The sequence below is a fragment of the Erpetoichthys calabaricus genome, chromosome 11 (genome assembly GCF_900747795.2).
Source record: "Erpetoichthys calabaricus chromosome 11, fErpCal1.3, whole genome shotgun sequence".
Classification (NCBI taxonomy): Eukaryota; Metazoa; Chordata; class Cladistia; order Polypteriformes; family Polypteridae; genus Erpetoichthys; species Erpetoichthys calabaricus.
In genome coordinates, this window is record NC_041404.2 from 162,311,938 (window position 1) to 162,330,730 (window position 18,793).

Genomic DNA, 18,793 nt, shown 5'->3' on the forward strand with positions numbered 1-18,793 from the left:
GCTGCAGCGCTAGCGAGCTTGAGTTTCGTTCACGGTTTGTTCCTGCCTCGCGCTGTATTCATGCTGTGGCTGGCGCAACACTGGAAGGATAGATGGATAGAATAATTAAACATTACGAAGATATTTCGATGTTCCTTAAAAGTTTTGAAGAATCGGCGTTCTAAGCTTACAGATGGCTTAACGTCTATTACAGAGCTGATTGTGTGGCGATTGGGTATTTGGAGAAAGAAAAGTAAGGACAGGAATTGGGGGTTAGTACATTTGAAAAAGACTTCTGTACTTCTGTAATAAAGCATTTCATTGAAGGTCGCGCATGGCGCAGCAAGCATCTTGCTGTAAGACATGAACAATCACTGCGCCACCGTGTTCCCATGTTTAACAACATGCTTTAACTTATATCATCATGAAAATGATATCACGTATACTTCTCAGTATTTTAATTATTCAGAGAGCTGTAATATTACAAACTTAATGGATTCTGTGTCCTGTCGGAGGAACACCACGCAGTGATACAGGCAAATAGAGCACATATAAGATCAAATACACAACAAAGCATTTAACGTGCTACTTTAGTTACAATGGGATTTGAGAAACTAGTAAATTAAACGATTTTAAGGTGAAGTTTATGATGTTCTACTTTAATGACAAAAGTGGAAATTTCGAGATTAAAGTTGACATTTCGTGCTTTTTTCACACTGTGTGCCTTTTTTTTTCACTGTACCCTAATAAGCTTTCATATGACACTCAGACAGTGCAGGATTTACGTATAAGCTACACAAGCTATAGCTTAGGGCCCCCGCCTTCTTGGGGGCCCCCAAAACAAATTGTCCGAGTGAGCAATTGTCATAAATACTTAAATATACTACAGCATTATTTGTCCCAATCAGGCCCGGCCTTAGGCATAGGCGAAGTAGGCGACCGCCTAGGGCCCCAGATCGACTCCTTGGTCTAATTTTCACTCATTTCACAGAGCTTCCAGGGGGGCTCCGCCCCCCTCAGGGGGCCCCTGGATCCCCCTTTCGCCTAGGGCCCCATAATACCCAAGACCGGGCCTGCACTCAGACGGTAGGCTATGAGTCGCCTTTTCACGCCGACTTTGATATGTGACAACTTTTTTATTTCGGGCACTGTGCGAACCAACTCCTCCCAGAATTACGCCTCTTTGAATAAGCAAATCAATATAAATAGCCCTTAAGCCCAGTGTTTTGTGAAAAGGCAATGGCAAAAGTACGAGGAAAAATAGAAGAATTTCAGCGAATACCAAATGGAGGCAAAGAAAAACGTACTATTTGTTAGTTTAAACAGTGGTATAATCAACAAAAGGAAGTTGATCGAGTGACATAGCGTGTCGGAGAAACTCGAAAGCTCAAGTTCACAAAGTCGCACAGTGCCCGAAAAAAAAAGTTGTCAGATATCAAAGTCGGCGTGAAAAGTCGACTCGTAGCCCACCGTCTGAGTGTCATATGAAAGCTTATTAGGGTACAGTGAAAAAAAAAGGCACAGAGTGTGAAAAAAGCACGAAATGTCAACTTTAATCTCGAAATTTCCACTTTAATCACAGTTTATTTTGTCATTAAAGTAGAACATCTTAAACTTCACCTTAAAATCGTTTAATTTACTAGTTTCTCAAATCCCATTGTAACTAAAGTAGCACGTTAAATGCTTTGTTGTGTATTTGCTCTTACTTGTGCTCTATGTGCCTGAATCACTACGTGCTCTTCCTCTGACAGGACACAGAATACATTACGTTCGTTATATTACAGCTCTCTGAATAATTAAAATACTGAGAAGTATACCTGATATCATTTTCATGAGGATATGAATTAAAGCATGTTATTAAACATGGGAACACGGTGGCGCAGAGATTGTTCATGTCTTACAGCAAGATGCTTGCTGCGCCATGCGCGACCTTCAATGAAATGCTTTATTACAGAAGTACCGTCTTTTTCAAACGTACTAACCCCCTATTCTTACTTTTCTTTCTCCAAATACCCAATCACCACACAATCAGCTCTGTAATAGACGTCAAGCCATCTGTAAGCTTAGAACGCCAATTCTTCAAAACTTTTAAAGAACATCGAAATATCTTCGTAATGTTTAATTATTCTACCCATCTATCCTTCCAGTGTCGTGCCAGCCACAGCATGAATACAGCGCGAGGCAGGAACAAACCGTGAACGAAGCTCAAGCTCACTAGTGCTGCGGCACCGTGTAGTTAAAGTTTTATCTGTATAATATAATCAACATATTTTGCTGCATTTCATCTTAAAAATGATATTGTCATCATATGTAAATACGCGCTTTATAAAGTGGCTCAGGCTGTGCAATATTATAACTGTATCATAAGTACAATTACCTCACGGTAACTTGCAAGTACAAACAGTTCTACAAGGAGCACTTGATGGACTGATTGAGTGCGTGTCTAGTTCTTGGGATGAAACTGTTTGTGAACCGCGAGGTCCGAACAGGAAAGGCTGTGAAGCGTTTGTCGGATGAGAGCAGTTCAAATAGCGAATGGCTGAGGCAGCGAGTGCTGTATACCGATAATTCTCTTTCCGATCGCTGTAGATCTGTGATTCCCCACTCAGATACAGTGATATAAATACTCCAAGTGGTGCAGTGAGAGTAATATGGAAAAAGATGATCCGCTGTGGCAACCCCTAACGGGAGCAGCTGACAGAAGAAGAAGGTGCAGTGAGAGTAACAACGCTAAAGCAGTTATGGTATTTAGAATAGTTTGACCATTCTGTGGACTATTATATTGTTACAGGTTAATTAAAATCAGATGCATTCAATTTATGAACGATATGCGGTTAATTTCAGTGTATTTGATAAAGCCGCAGTCGTGGATGTGGATCTAAGAAAGGGTAACCACACAGGAACAGTAGCACTGCTTTGACGCTGGGTGCCGCCAGTCTGCAAAACCGAGCTGAGAACATGCGTACAACAGGGTATGAGGTACCGTGGAAAAGTGCGTGGCTTTACGCCAAGTGTAGGGTTTATACATCGCGATTTGAACGTGGAAAGGTTCTTACCCAATATTTCTGTGCGTACGCACCATTTATACATGAGGCCCCTGGACCTCTGAGTTCAGATCAAACACACTTCTTAAAAATAGAGTCAAATAAAGTCATAGTACTCAAAACAGCAGGTCATCTTGTTAGGGTGAGGTTTGTAGTTCCACAGGATAAAATCTACAGGCTTATTAACTATGAACACTCATTGTATCAGATACCTTCTAGTATTTCCAGGAATGGATAGTGGGTTGATTCCTGGAGACAATCTACTGCAAATTGTGTAATTTATAAAGGTTATCTGCAATGTGTGCCTGGGTGATCATCTTCCTGGCTCTGAGGTAAGCAGTACCACTCTGGGATGAGAGGAGGTGAACATGGTAACAGTCTCTCCTTCTCCAACCGCTGCTCTGAGAAGCCACTGAATGAGGGCAACTAACCAGGTCACCTTGCCCAGAACTGGCACACCCATATCACTTGGGGCTTTATAAAGCCAGACAGTCACAGAAGGATGGTGTCCAATATTGGACCCGGAAAGCAACCTGGACCAAGTCCCACCTTGTCTATCAAGCCTCCCTAAAACAAGAAACTTTTTGTTTTACTTTGATTTATTAGACTGGGACTCCAAGCTTTAGTGCCCCAACGTTTCGAAACGGCTTGTGTAATTCTGTCCTCTGGTCACAAGTAACAAAAAAAGCACTGTGTGCCAGAGCAAAATAACTAAAGAAGTGTTAACTGTCACTGGGCCACCCAGCCTGGACAGGGTTCCAGGTCTTTTATAGACAAGTTCTTTTTTGTTTTTTTTATATAAATAGTACTTGATACTAATTGTCTCTACAGCACATCTTTCCTTTCAAATAATGCAGTTATGTACCTCCTTTAGGTCTGACAATGCATTTTACTTTTTTTCTACTTTTTATCATTACTTATTATTTGTCCGACACATTTATGCAAGGTAACTTACAACACTTGACCTATAATTGGGTACGTTGCTTTTTCCAGTTGGAGCACAGGAAGGTGAAATGACTTGCTCGTGGTCACATAGTGTTAATTGGCAGGAAAGAAGACTTGAAGGGAAAACAAATGAGATACTTCAAATATTGATAAGCTTAACCCAATTACAGTCAACATAAACCAATAAACAAATAGATGGGCACCTGAAATGCCACCACACCTGTCTTATAGAGCCCTAGAAGCCTTTGCTTACTTTAAGGATTTTTTTTTAATCTAAGAACACTGACAACTGGGGTGGTCTCCCAATTCATAATTTAGATTGAGGTCAAAAGCAACAAGGAGCAGCATGTCTGGAAACTTAGAAAAACAAAATAAAACCATAGTTACAGTAAATGGCAACCATTATTTCAATATTGCTGGAATATAATTCAAATGACAAAGTTTATTATCATCTTTGAACATAATAGTTGATTCAATGGCTATAAAAGAAACAAAGTCCAACTCTGGTCACGTAAAGCTGGCCTAAAGCTAAGAATCTCGTGCCTGAAAAGTTGCAGAAGATACACGTGTGACACTCTGATCTTTTGGTTCAAAAGACCAATTTCCAGGGCTGCTTCACGAAATATTAAAACTGTCAAGACTGCCATAAAACTATGGAATCAATTGAAATACCTTTCAGGTTGGTGGGAAGCAACAGAGAGAATGTCTCTCATGTGGGCAAAAAGGACCATCTTGAATAAAAAGCACCTGAAGAAAAAACCATGATAAAATACACACACTGTACATACCTTATTGTATTCCATTATTTAATATAAATTATATAATAATTTTTATTTATTATATATAATTGTGCACACACACACAATTTACACAGCTAGACATTTCAATACCAAATTTATTATGGCCGGGCAGAATCCACTTGTTCAAGAGTACTCGGCAATCTAGGCAGTGTGATAGAAGGAAACAATTAGCTTATTGTGGTATCAACTATAGCTTAAATTTATATATATAAAAAAAATTACATTGTAGTGTACGAGACCTAGTGTGTAAGGAATTCTGCTAGAAGGGGCAATTTTTTCATTTTAAAGTAAATATATTTACAGAATTGGTCATAGTATTCCAGCTAATGCTTCATATGCTAACTTTATAGGAGGTTTTCTTCATTTTTCTCCAAACATTTTCAAGCAAAGTGTGAAATGCCCCATGATAATCAGGGTCCCCATTAGTGCTCTAGTGTCAATCAAACACTGCAATTGCCTCTGGTACTATGGATTACACAATAGGCTAACACTAAGGATATGCATGTCTTAAGTAGACAATCCCCATAATACATAAAATCTGCAAACAAAAGCTATGCCATCTTGTACTCCTGTCCAGCACCACACAGAACATCCTATTTCTAAGAGACACACAGACTTTGATGCTGTAATGGGTTTAAAACTTGCCGTTTTGGACACTGACTTGAATCGTTCAGATGGCATCTTTCCCTCTACTTTAGACTTCTTGTATTTAATGCCCGATTTCTCTGAAAATGAATCATTACTTAGTTTTAGTTTGAATATTTTCTCACTGAAACAGGCCTTGTTTATTGATATCATCTGTGCAAGTGTGCTCATTCAAGTAATTTGTTATTTGTTTAACTCTTTTAAAAGGTAGCAACCTGGCTTTTACATTTGTTCAGGTGCTGGTGGTTAGAATTGTGCAGCCCTTTTAGGGTTAATGACAAAAGAGTTGAAAAATACAGACATCTCTCTGGCACCTGCTAAGGCACTGAAAGCTTGACATCACCAGCCTAGGCCATGTTGCTGCTTGAGTGTTTGAGGGGTGAGTGACTGTCACATGGGTGACTAATGCGGAGTGTACATGTAAATTAAGGGTAACAATATAGGAAATTTGTAGTATTAACTTGTATGTAAATATAAAACTAACATAAGTTAAAGAACCTTTCATTTTAAGCCACAAAACAGATGCTGTGCGTTTCAAACTAAAATGCATACTTAATCATGCAGATCAAGGCAATTGTGCTGTGAACCATTTCACCACCCTGCCACAGAGCAGCACTTCAGCTCTAGTCTAGCTCCAGTATTTCGAGCATAGAACACAAGGCCTTAGCTTCCCCTCTAGGTACAATTGTCTCAAGACCCCTGCCAATCACCTCAATCAGTTGCCAAAAGTTGAATTTAAAGCCATTGGAAAGAATATTCATGTCTACTCAAAACAAAGTGTCCAAATACTCATTTACTACATGGCCAATACATCCTTTGAGATTATAGTTGGAGCCCTGTCTGGGTACATTTTAATTTAATTAGTGATTCTTTGTTATGGCTCAGACTGGGTATAAGTCACCAACTAAATGAGCAGCTTCAGAGCCAGATGCGATGTGGCCTTCAAATATGGCAAGCGTGCTGCAGTCGTATTAAAATTCCAACTAGTGCAAATGCAGTGAGATGCCTGAAGTCTATATCACATAATGTAGCTTTTAGTTTTGGGGAATGTCAGACTTGCCAACTGCAGTTTCTGACCTCAACACCAGACCATGTCTATTTAAATGACTGAAAAAACCACTGGGCATGTATAATTTACCAACTGCATGCTGACTTTCCAGTAGAGTCGTGTTCACCCATTTATGTGACAACTAATAGCATAGTGTTTGATGGAGCCAGCACTATATGAAGAGTTGACAGCTTCAGTAAGTTCAGCAGCAATCTAAACTCTTCTTCCCATTCCGTCGTAAAATTAAAATATTGAGATACATCATTGGACATTGGGCCTTGTTGTTGACTTTTAGGGATCAATGTGCTCTTTCACATTTCTGGGGTTTCTTGACAGTATGGTAAAAACTACAAACTGAAATGTATTGGGTTTTCTATCATCCCTTCTGTCTCAAATCTCAATAATTGTCAAGTTGTTTATATTTTTCAAGCTCTGGTTATTCCTTTAGACAGGTTAGTGATTTCTAATACAGTCTGATGCCTGTCTCAGTTGTCATTTGCACTCTGAAATGGGCACAACTGGAAATGATGGGCATTACCACAGTAATCCAGGAGAGGATGCTCAAGAAGACACAACTGGTTTAGACAGGCCATGTGGCGAGGTCTTAGTGACCTGAAGGACTACACCATGAACACAATCTGGAATACCTAACAAAAATAAATAAAGTTAATATCTTGTACCAAAAACAGATAATAAAGACAGGTAACAGACTGTATTAGAAATCAATAACTTGATTATGGAAATAAACCAGATATTAAAATACAGATAATACAGAGCTAGAAAAAACAAAACAAAAACAAAAACACACAACTTGGATTCTAAAATGCAAGATGGAAAAGCCAATAAATGTATGTTTGTAAACTTTGCTAATGTAATTGAAAGAAATAAAAAAGCTATTTAATTAAATCCTAGAAACTGAACAAAAACATTGATCCCTAAACACAGAGTTAAATTACACAGTAATGAAAATGTCAGTGATGAAGTCAGCGAGTTTAGCATTCTCTCTGCCTGCAGCACTGAGATTGCAGAGAAGAGAGCATGAACAAGGAATGACTGCATAGGAATAACCTGCAGTAATCCTGGTTGGATCCAGCTTGACAAATAGTGACAGTAAGATGGCAGATCAATGATGCCTATTTTTCACAACTTACCACATGCCCACTATCCCCCGTTTTTGGCTGCTACCCTCTCCAATAGCCATTTAGCCACAATATAGTCCGTAACCCTTCCCTTCCCCCCCCCCCCCCCCCATATTGATGCTCAAAAGGCTGGGAAGGAGTTATTCTCTCTCTATAAAATTCAATCAAAAATTAGTTTTCACTGTTTTATGTACTGACTATAATGAAAATAGAAAAAATATGTAATACAACTGTTTAAGCTGAGCAGACCATGAACATTCATCTTTGATAATGAAGAAAGTAAGTATGAACAGCACCACATTTTTAAGTTCTGAACACTCTGTGGCAAAAAAAAAAGAACATCTTAATTAACCCTTTTCATGTTTTAATGGTGCAATCATCATTTGTTGTTATGATAATAGTGAAAGTGACACTGAAGGAATAAGCATTACTTTCTTTTAGATTAACTTTATTAGTACTGCTCCAGGAAAATAACATCATCCTCCTTTTGTGCAAATGTAGTAACATATACTGTATAATTTTATTTGGTATGCTCTGTTCTGTATTAATGTATAAATATAGGTAAACGCAAGAATATTTATAGTGTTACTAATATTTATGTTAGACTCTAACATTTTAGTATTGATTTACACTATAGTAATGTTAAACAAGCCTTTTGCTGCTGGTGTGGCTTGCCGAGTGTCAGGTCAGAGGATTTTGACTCTGTCATGTCGGATCCTCAGATTCCAAGATGAGGGATAGGGAAGTTGAAAATAATGCAACTTTTCTTTCTCATCCAATTAACTGCTCTGCAAAAATCAATGGTTGCAGACCAGCATGTTAAACCTTTTACTGTAAGTTAAATTCAAGCAAGATAAAAAATATAATTTAATGAGGGAAACTGAAAACCTACACTTTTGTTATCCCTTTAAGTTGTACGTTACTAAAAGACATGAAGTATGAAACACAAGACCAAGTACTGAACAGTCATAAAACTATTAGTTACAAAAGGTCTCAAACACAAAATGAAAATGGATCCTGTAACTGATCTCACACCACTACCCCTGCTGGATGAAGCAATGGCTTAAAACTTATAAAATTATCATCCCATTGGACAAAACAGTGCCAGGTCTTGCTGGTTACTGCTATCCTTCAGTTTAAAATTAACATCACAGTGGCAGTGACTTTTTACAAAATGGCTTCTGAGGAGGCATTTCAGAATGCATTTGCAGTAACTGTTCAAGGGATCCACAAAAATGACCAAGTCACACTTCAAGTTCAAATGTAGTTCTGTTATTTATATATGAATAATTTCATAAGAAAAGGAAGCAAGCATTATGGTTTAACAAATGTTTAAAGAGAAGACTTAACCTAACACTGCTAAAGAGTTACCTAAACACCAAGCTACAGGCAGACAGTGTGGGGCATCACCTAAAGCAGTTTGCCAGTTCAATTCTCATCTGTGCCAGACTGTGAACCTTGATGAAGTAATTTTTCCTGTTTGCAACACTTTAGAACCAATTTTACGAATGGTGCACAAAGTCCTGATCTTTCAAGTCACCTTGACTAAAAGCAATAACCAAATATATAATACGTAGTGCTACAGACCCAATGATTGTGCAAACTGTTTAAATGTGAATGAAGCAGATTTGAAACATGGGGAACCTGACACTTGACTATTAGTACTGTTATCTGTATTCTGGTACATTTTGCTAACCCAACTGCCATATACTGTATCTTCATCATTTTTTAACCGGTAAAGCCAATAAGAAAGCCACAATAACTATATAAAAGTGATTGCTTCAAAACTAGAGATGTGTCAACCAAGCATTGACACATGGAACCTTTACTAGTTTTATAAAAAGTTTCCCTGACATAGTTAATAAGCAAGAAAGAAAACACTCACGACTTCCAAATTACATTCTGTAAGATGTGAATCTAAATTCTCTCTGATTGAGAGTGGAAGTATTTAAGTGTTTTATGTGATGGCCATGTATCATCAATAGGGTCTACAAGTACAAATATTAAACTGAGTTTTAAGTGTGCCCTGCAATGAACTGGCAACAAATGAAAATCTAATAATATTTTTTTTCTTTTGTGATTTAGAATGCCTCAGCAGTTTTCAGACTGACTGATATGGTATCAAAAAAATATAATTGGCAATATACACCTTTATTAACAATTGTTACATTACACCACAGTTCTCTGAAAGCTAAAAATAAACTTTTCAGAATGAACTGGAAATGTACATTCTAACACTGAACATCTATAACTTTTAAGCCTCTTTTGTTCAGTTTTAAATCCTTTTGCCACACTGGGTAAAAACATTTCTATTTAAGGCACCCAAGTGAAAAATCCTCTCAAATTTTTTATTCTGAACTTTTAGCTATTCAGTGAAATATGTAGCTGGCCTGGTAGCATTCAATTTAAAAATCTGTGAAAAAAATGAAAAACAAATTGCATGATTATACAAATCACATTTCCTTGACAAAATAAAAGAATTAAACCGCCTATCAAAGGCATTCAAGTTGTAGTGGCAAAAAAAATGGAAGAGTTCTCCCTGTTTTGTTGGCATATACTGTAGAAATACATCAACAAAATGGGCACAAGTCTCACTTCTTTATTTTTTTTTTTTATTACATCTGTTCCTTGCATCAGTACTCTATACCTTATGTATCCAAAAATGCATTCTTTCAAATAACATTGATAAAAACCTCTGCATATCAAAAGAGCATACACCTCATACTTTAAAACATACAAAGAAAAAAGGCTTTCACATAAAATCTCATGCACTAACTCAAAATAAAACGTTCATTTACAATTGTAAATTTATTCTTTTAAAACAATCTGGAACACCACCTGCATCTCCCGCTAAAATGTAACAGAATAATTATACAATCAAAAAAAATTTTAATGCTCCAACACAGGTCAGTATGGTCTATTCATTACTCAGTGCACAAAGTAATATCAGGAACAAAAGTAAAGACTAAGAGTTTAATTAAAATTACATATTGAGTGTTATTAGGTCACAGGTGTAAGACAAGAGTACAGTTTATGTGAAGCAGAAGATTTTGAAATAAACTTTAGACCAGGCAATTCCCTGACATGTCCTCTTGAATTTGGGAATGAAGCCAAACATGACTACCCTTTGGACACACCATCCCTGCTCAGATTCAAATAGGAATCTTTACACATAGTGGAGACTCAATAAAACAGTACCCAAAAACACCTGCATTGTATATTAATGAAGGAAAAACTGAGAGCCATGTTTCGAAAAATGAAAACTAATTTTATAAATTATAGCAGTAAAAGCAAATACCTTAATTCACTGCTAATTTAATGCACTCAAATTAAGAAAGGCACCAACATTGCAAGATACACTCATCACTGTAATAAGCACTCTAATCAGTCTTCTGTCAAAGCAACAAATGAAGACAATTATGATTTGCATAAACTCTTGCTAAAAGTTGCACAGTGATGTGGAAACTGTGTGTCTTTGAAACAGGGTTTGAAAGATGACTTAAAATAAAATGCCACAAAAAAAGTTACTTAATGCTAAACTAATGTAAAAAATTCTAAATTGTGAAGACCCGTGGTAAAAAGCATATGTACATTCAAAAAAATCACAAACACTGCGATAAAGAGTGTTTTTAGCCCACTTTGAAATCATATTGTTATTTAGCTTGGTCTTTGCTCTGTAAATCACCTTTTTAGTGGTGCACTTTGATCATTTGATTCAAAGGTAATGCAGACATACAATATCCACATTTAATACTGTGCAGCCAAGTCATAAAAGCAAAGTGTGACTTAACACAAAAATTTCTGGTTTTTTTACATTTTCAAAAGTACTCCTAGTGGGGAACAAAAGAAAAGGCAAGCCAAATAATGTTTATATTTTTTATCATCACATGGTAACGATGAATTATATAGATATGAGATGGTATTAAATTCACCTGATACAATGTGCACATAATTTGTAATTTAAGGCAAATTAAATCAGCCTATTTATTCAAGATGTAATAATGGTTTAAAAAAAAAAAATACAATCTTTTTAATTCAGATTTATAATATGCCATAAGGAAAATGGGGAATAAGACTGCTATATAGAATAGTTGAGAAATTAATGGTACAATAATGAAATCCATACACTGTATTATTGACTTAAAACTAGTAGATTTTTTTTCACATATCCTAGGATGAATGTTTCTCACATGGTAATTTGCCTTGCTTCTCCCATTATTAAATTAGCAATTTAAGAACAGCATAAACATATCATAACGGCTGCTTGCCAGGATAATTTCACCATAACCAATACAAGAAAATACAAATTTAAATGAAATTAACTTGATTTTTCCTTTGTGTTAAGGACAGACCAGACGAGCATTATATCAGACGCAGTACAGTAGCTTGAAATCCTGAATGTTTCTGAAATCTATTATAAATCTATAAAACACTCACTAAACTGTAAAATATATACAATAACTGAATGAAAAAGTAATTTTATATACAAAAAGAAAACCTTTATAAGTTGTTATAAAGGATTAAAAACATTTCAAAACATTGTAAGTGATTAAAACGGCATTAGCCTATCCATTTACAAATAATATTTAAAGAAAATACTTACAAAACCAACTTTGTTTTCTGTACAGAGGTCACTCAAAAGGCCATGCAGGCATGTCAGCAATAATACAAATTCTCACATAACCATCTTACAAACAGAAAAAAATACATAAAAATGATGTGCAAATAAAGCAAAACAAATTACATTAATCTGACATATGAAAATAGAATAAAAAATAGATTTTTACATTAAGCTTCCTGCATTTTTATACTTAGTGCAGCCAATATTCGTAATAATTGCTTGCATAGTTCATTGCATGCAACAGCAGCATCATGCAAAATTGTTTTTGGAATTCTTAAAATGGAATTCATTTTCAGATCATAAATTAAAATGGTGAAAAGGAAATAGCACAGCTTTTAAGAGGAGAAAAACAGAATGATTGAATCTGAACCTGCTCTTATTAAAAAAGGCAAATTTAGACACTAAACTACTCCATTTGATCTTTAGATTTTCAAAAACCCAAGCTGCCATTTTTAGCATTAAAAAGTTAAATCAACACTACCCACCTCATACTAACAGCGGCTCAAAACAGAAGATGGGCAATACAAAAATATGGTTTAAACCAAGTAAACGTGATACTTTAAGAAACAAATTTCTACAGAAATTAATATGGTACATATACATATAAGAATTCTTTCGATGACAAATGTATCTTGAGACCAATCAAGAAAAAAACCAAGGACCAACAAAAACTAAAGGATGACAAGTTTAGAGTTTTTACTTTGAGGGAACTTACTAATCTGAATAAAATACCTGTTTATGTACTTAAAAGCATTAATGGTAAATAATAAAAAAAAGGAAATATTTCATTTTTTCTTATTGCACCTAATTTCCTTTACAATATTACTGTATCTATCCATCCATTTTCTAACCTACTTATCTAGTTCCGCTCATCCTTGTGGAACTGGGGTCAAGGCAGGAAAAAAATTTCTGGGTGTGAAACATAGCCGAAATAACATGGGGGCAATTAACCTAACACATGTCATTTTGGCATGAGAGAGACAACCTTGCAGACACATTGAAAGTGTGCAAGATCCATACAGGCAATCTCAGGTCGTAGGATTTGATCTGTGAGGCTACAGCACTAAACATTGTACACTAATCATAAATGGGGGTTAGGTCAATGGAGCAATGCAGTGCATAATAAAAATTCAATAGCATACACACATGATCATTATTTTTGATCATGTCTGAATAAGCATGTTTCATTAAATGTTTATAGAGGTAGGCCTGCCAAACAAGGCTAGTAATTAATGAAAATACATATAAACCCCAACAAACACCAGAAAGAAGTGCTCCCAGTATTCTCAAAGAGCACACAAGGGAGCCACTTATTGCTACAAATGTCAAGTAACAGTAAACATTTTCAAATATGTCTTAAAATAATGCTCAGAAAAAAGTGGAAACTTAAAAGCCTCGGTGTAAATTTTCATCTGAACCTGAAAAAATGTATACACACACACACAGTGTACATAAATATAAATAAATCTAAGTTCAGAAGAAAGGAAAAGTGACAAAGAAGAAATTTTAAATTAAAACAAATGGGAAATGTATTATACACACTGAATTCCTTCACTTGCAATTGTAATGTGAAATACCCCACAGAATCTCAAGGAACAAGTCCAGTCACACACTGTACAAATATGTTTGTGCTTCACTTGTTCTTATGGCCGAGTTAAGTTCTTTAGAGTGCATTTTTATGCTAAAATGGTTGATTTGCACTTGTTAAAAGGGCAGAGGATAATTTAAAAACGAAACCTTCCACATCATTATAGATTTAAGTATAGCTAGCATAGTTTAACCACATCTTGTTACACTGGTTTGCTATTGTATGTACGATTTTTATTAATAGCTCTTAATGTTTTTATAATGGTTGACCAATGCTGCCTCTCTCTCAATTTTTATAAGTATGCCACAGGAACACACTATGTATACTAAGACTAAGAGGAAGTTGTGGATAGAAGATCTACCGTAACTACATATGACTTAAAATAAGGTAAACTAATTACACTATCTGTAAACTAATGAAATGCCTTCTTTCTTCCTTCCTTGGTGCATAATCATGCAGTTTCTTCAATAAATTAGCAAAAAGAATAGTTATACCCCATATTAAGTACTTAAGTCTGCATAATCACCAACTGCATGAACACCACAATATCCATATACTAATGGAAAAAGAGCACTTCAGGCAAGATCACACACATTTTACAGCTGAAACAATGTTGAGGAAGCAGAAAGCCCAATTAACATTTAGTCATGCAAGTGAAGCAGCTTTACGTAAGCAGATGACAACAGTCTTAAGCCTTTACTAAAACAGACAGTTTAAATGTACATGTTTGTCTTTATGCTAAGAGACCGTAAGAGTTTTGGCTTTTTTTTTTTAAATGTGGAAATATTACTGGTATAATAAACAATTTTTCATATTAGAAAAATGTAAAAGCAAATATTAAAAAAAAAAAAAGATTGCTTTTAGAGAACAATGAATAATAAAACAACTCCCACTCATTCACTTAGACAATCGCATTACCTTTACATTATTCAAGGATGCAAATCAATTAAAGGTTTAGTGTTATAATATTGTTTTGAAATTAAATAACAATACAAAAGCTGGATAATAAAAATTGTCAATGATTTTCATTCATTGCTAGAGTTAATTAATTATTAAAGTGCTCATTAAAACTATAACCTTTAAATAAAATCAGAACAAATTAAATGCACCTGAACCTGTGCCAGCAAAACAATTTATAAATACCAAAAATTATGCATTGATTTTCAGTGGAAAACAGAGTGCTTAAAAATTAATGTTTTCTGCATCACTGGAAAATATGTATCTCTGTAATAGACTAACCTGTCTTAATATTAAAGAAATGCTGAGGGATTTATCATTGTAGTTAATTTAAACAAATCCTGAGATTTTTTCTCCAAGCACCTTTCTGTAACAGAGATGGAACAGATGTATTTAATGTGCATTGCACTTATGCCAAATTCTCCACCCTCCACACTTTACCTCTTTGAAGTTCACAAAAAGTTTGATCATTTAAATGATGCAAATACAAATTCAGCAAAACTGTATTTTTCCTTGCATACTTCAGCAACATAACCTTAGCTTCAGTCATATTCAAGTTTCTGCCTAGGCTAATTTCTTACTCCTAGATCATTACTTTAAACAATACTACCAAACACTATATCTATGTGGCAAAATTTGTAATCTAATAAATGCAGAATACTACTAGATACATGAATTTGTGTTGAGGTTTTTCACTCATAAATGTTCAAAGGCAGCAATCAGCTAAACACATTTTCAAAATTCAGATTCAAATCAACGTAACTACTTGCAAACGTATCTAAAACTCGTAAAGGCCTAGAGAAGACATGGTGTATTACTGCAAAACTTTACAGAACATTATGTGTTATCATTAAAACAACACAGATATGAGTGCAGATGGAATTAAAGTGAACAACAAAAAAGTATACATTCCTCTACTGACTACCTCTTAAACTTGTATCAAATCTTCCTACTCTCTTTCTCTGATTCATAAGGTCACAGTGCATGTCAGTTTTTATGTTTAGGCAACAGAATCATGGTGGAGGACAGCGAGACAACTGGGATAAGACAGCAGCACCCTGGTTCAAAAACAAATTTACTTAATAAAATATTAATTTTAAACATTAAGGCAAAGGGGTATCCTCTGACCTCACTGTCAGGTATTTATTTTTTATACTATATACAAATATTTTGTTTTGCACTGTTGACACTTTCTCATGTAAAGTGACATGTGAAATATTACACTAGGATGTATGTATGTGCTGTGTTAAAAAAGTAAAGCAGGAACAAATCAAATTTTCTAAATAATAAAATTATGTGCCACTTCACTCACAATTCAAATGTACTTTGAATTTAGATTTTACTTAAGTGGTATATTAAAACTATATGCAAAAAAACTGATTCCAAAGAAAGTGTGCATGTATGTTGAAAGAAATCTGTAACAAACACTCCACAAAAATCTGTTTTGTGGTTTATAAACAAGTGAATATCTTAAAAGAGAAACATAACTTTCACACTCAAACTAACACAACTAATCATGTCTTAGTCTATACATTTTAAATGTGCTCTTCTTCCATTAAAAACATCCTTTAAAGAATAGCAAATATTTTGTCAGTGCATTCTAACAGAATATACTGTTCTCAATTTGCAGTTAAGTAAAAATAAAAAATATAAAAAGACATTTAAGAAATCACTGTTTCCCCAACTCAAGTTTCAGTACCAGTGCCAACTAATCTACTCAAACATTACCCTAGAAATTTTGTACAAAGATCAGTCTCATATTTTATTTACATTTTACTTTGAAATATAGATTTTACACTATTTTTAAAAGTACTCCTAAACTCTTTACAACTTAAAAAAAGAAAATAGTGCCCAAAGACAATTCCCCAAAGCATGCTACACAAGCAAGGCTAAAAATTACATCAAAAGGTATTGCATCCAATATGAAGCATTCTTCAAGGAAAAAGGAAAACATCTAAACAAAGTGCTTTGCTATACCACATTTCTGTACAGATATTCATTTAGTGTAGAAGACTTTGTACCAGATCTTGCCAAATGGCAAATATTTGGCTTGATGGAAAGAAAAAAAGGCATTGAATAATTTACAATATGTATTTTTTCCAGAAAAAAATAAATTAGGCACATAAAAAAATAAAACGAAATTACTTTGCAGGAATAAACAAATTCTTTGCCAACAGTCACTTAGCCTTTTGGGTCGACTGTGCAGAGGATTGCATGCTAGCTGCTAGTTTTCTAGTTGATGATTTCTCGGGTTGTTTCTTTCTCTCACTTAGTAATGAAGCACTGGTTTCCAAATTGGAAGACTTGGATTTATTTGAAGAAACTGGAGATTGTGTAACAAGGGTACTGGCCTTGACTGTTTGTTTCTCTTTTGCTGAAAACTTTGCCGAGTGTAATTCACTAGATATAATTTGACTAGTCTTACAAGTTCCATCACTAACGTCCATGCCATTCTTAGTAGTGGATTTAGAAATTCCATCTGTGGACTTCTTGGACAAAATACTTGTTTTACCAAAATCTGCTGACCTACGAGTCTCCTTCTGCCGGAGTGCTGATTTGAAGAATGATAATCCTTTGTCCTCAGATTTGCTGTTTCTTCTGAGATCCGTCTTGGAAGAAACACTGGGTGATCGAAGGCTTGTTACAGAACTACTACTACTGGAGCTTCTCACAGGCCTTCGCTCTATTCTACTGCTATCACTAGATTTGACAACAGATGCTCTTGCATTGCTGCTTGTTTTTGAAGCGCTTACCCCACCTGGCTTTTCAAGATGGGGGCTCGCTTGAGAAGATTCTTTGCTCAGGCTCTTTTCCATCATCTTACTTCTCCCAGAGGAAATAGTAGACCCCAAAGATGACGTTTTAGTAATAACTGGCAAAGTTGAGGAGGACCTGAGTTTTGAGGTGTGTTTCTGCTTCTGCTGACCACTACTCAAGTGACTACCTTCCTGGTGTTGAGTGTGTTCCTTTTTGGAATGGGACATAGATGAAGCAGCTTTGAGACTACCAACTTTAGAAGATTCGGCTTTGTCTTTAGAGCCAGATGCTTTAGCTGAACTTTTCACTGGAGGACTGGAAGATGCCTGGGAAGCAGGGGACCCTTGGGTGGAAGAGGATGTTTGTCTTTTCTTCGAACTTTTGTCCTGCTCATTAACTATCTTAGTAGGGTTTCTTTTTCCTGTTGTGTTATCGCTTTTGTAATTTGATGGCCCTGGCTTGCTTCTGTGTTTTGATTCTCTTGTTGATAAACTTCGGCTAGAAAGGCTTTGATCAACAGATGTTATCCGATTGTTATTGTCTTCAGAATCCATTTTGGACAGTCTCTTCTCTATCTGGGATGAATGTTTACAAAAAGTGTCCTCAAGGCTTATGTTAGATCTATTAAGGTTTTCTTCTCTCATAACACCTTCCATCACAGCAAGTGGTGCTTTACCACTTGTCTTGTGCTCATATTTACTATAACTTCCAAAACAAGACGTGGACACTTTGTCATCTGTAGCTTCACCTATTCTTTCTAAGGTGGAGGAGGAAAATGAATCTAAAGAAAATCTTGATGGAGAGTTAGATCTTATCTGTAATTTGGCAGATAATGACCAAGATGGCTTGATTCCATTTTCATTTGTTGCTAAAGGACTTGTAACTGAAGATCTGGATGATAAACTCTGCCGTTGAACACTTCTCACAAAAGGACGAGTTGAGAATCCTCCTTAACAAAAAGCAAATAGAAAATTAACCAATGCAGAACATAAATAAAACACATACAAAATATTAACGCAGCATTATTATTTAAAAATTATGTCTTGCCCGAGACTGTTTCTAAAATTCTGAAAATATATCACAAATACTTTAGATTTGCAATATATATATGAATAAATATGACATTATAGTCTTAAAAGCATTAAAAACACTTCAGAAAACATTAAAGGATGAAACAATCCTTCTATATAACTAGAATCAGCAAGACAACACGTGCAAGCACAGAAACATTCCACAAAAACAGCTCAGCAACCACACATCAAAACTTAAG

General features: G+C 35.4%; 1 protein-coding gene and 1 long non-coding RNA gene across 2 annotated transcripts in view; one reads left to right on the top strand and one right to left on the bottom strand.

The window, feature by feature from the left end:
- Positions 1–11,456: 11,456 nt before the first annotated feature.
- LOC127529662 (uncharacterized) lies at positions 11,457–11,740 on the top strand. Its single transcript, XR_007936286.1, has 2 exons — positions 11,457–11,604; positions 11,640–11,740. It is a non-coding gene; the product is annotated as an uncharacterized LOC127529662 (long non-coding RNA).
- A 5,103-nt stretch (positions 11,741–16,843) lies between these two features.
- usp31 (ubiquitin specific peptidase 31) overlaps positions 16,844–18,793 on the bottom strand; it is a 55,673-nt gene continuing 53,723 nt past the window's right edge. Inside the window, 1 exon segment of the mRNA XM_051933973.1 lies at positions 16,844–18,472. Within this exon segment, the coding sequence (XP_051789933.1) occupies positions 16,944–18,472 (1,529 nt within the window). The 3' untranslated portion in view covers positions 16,844–16,943.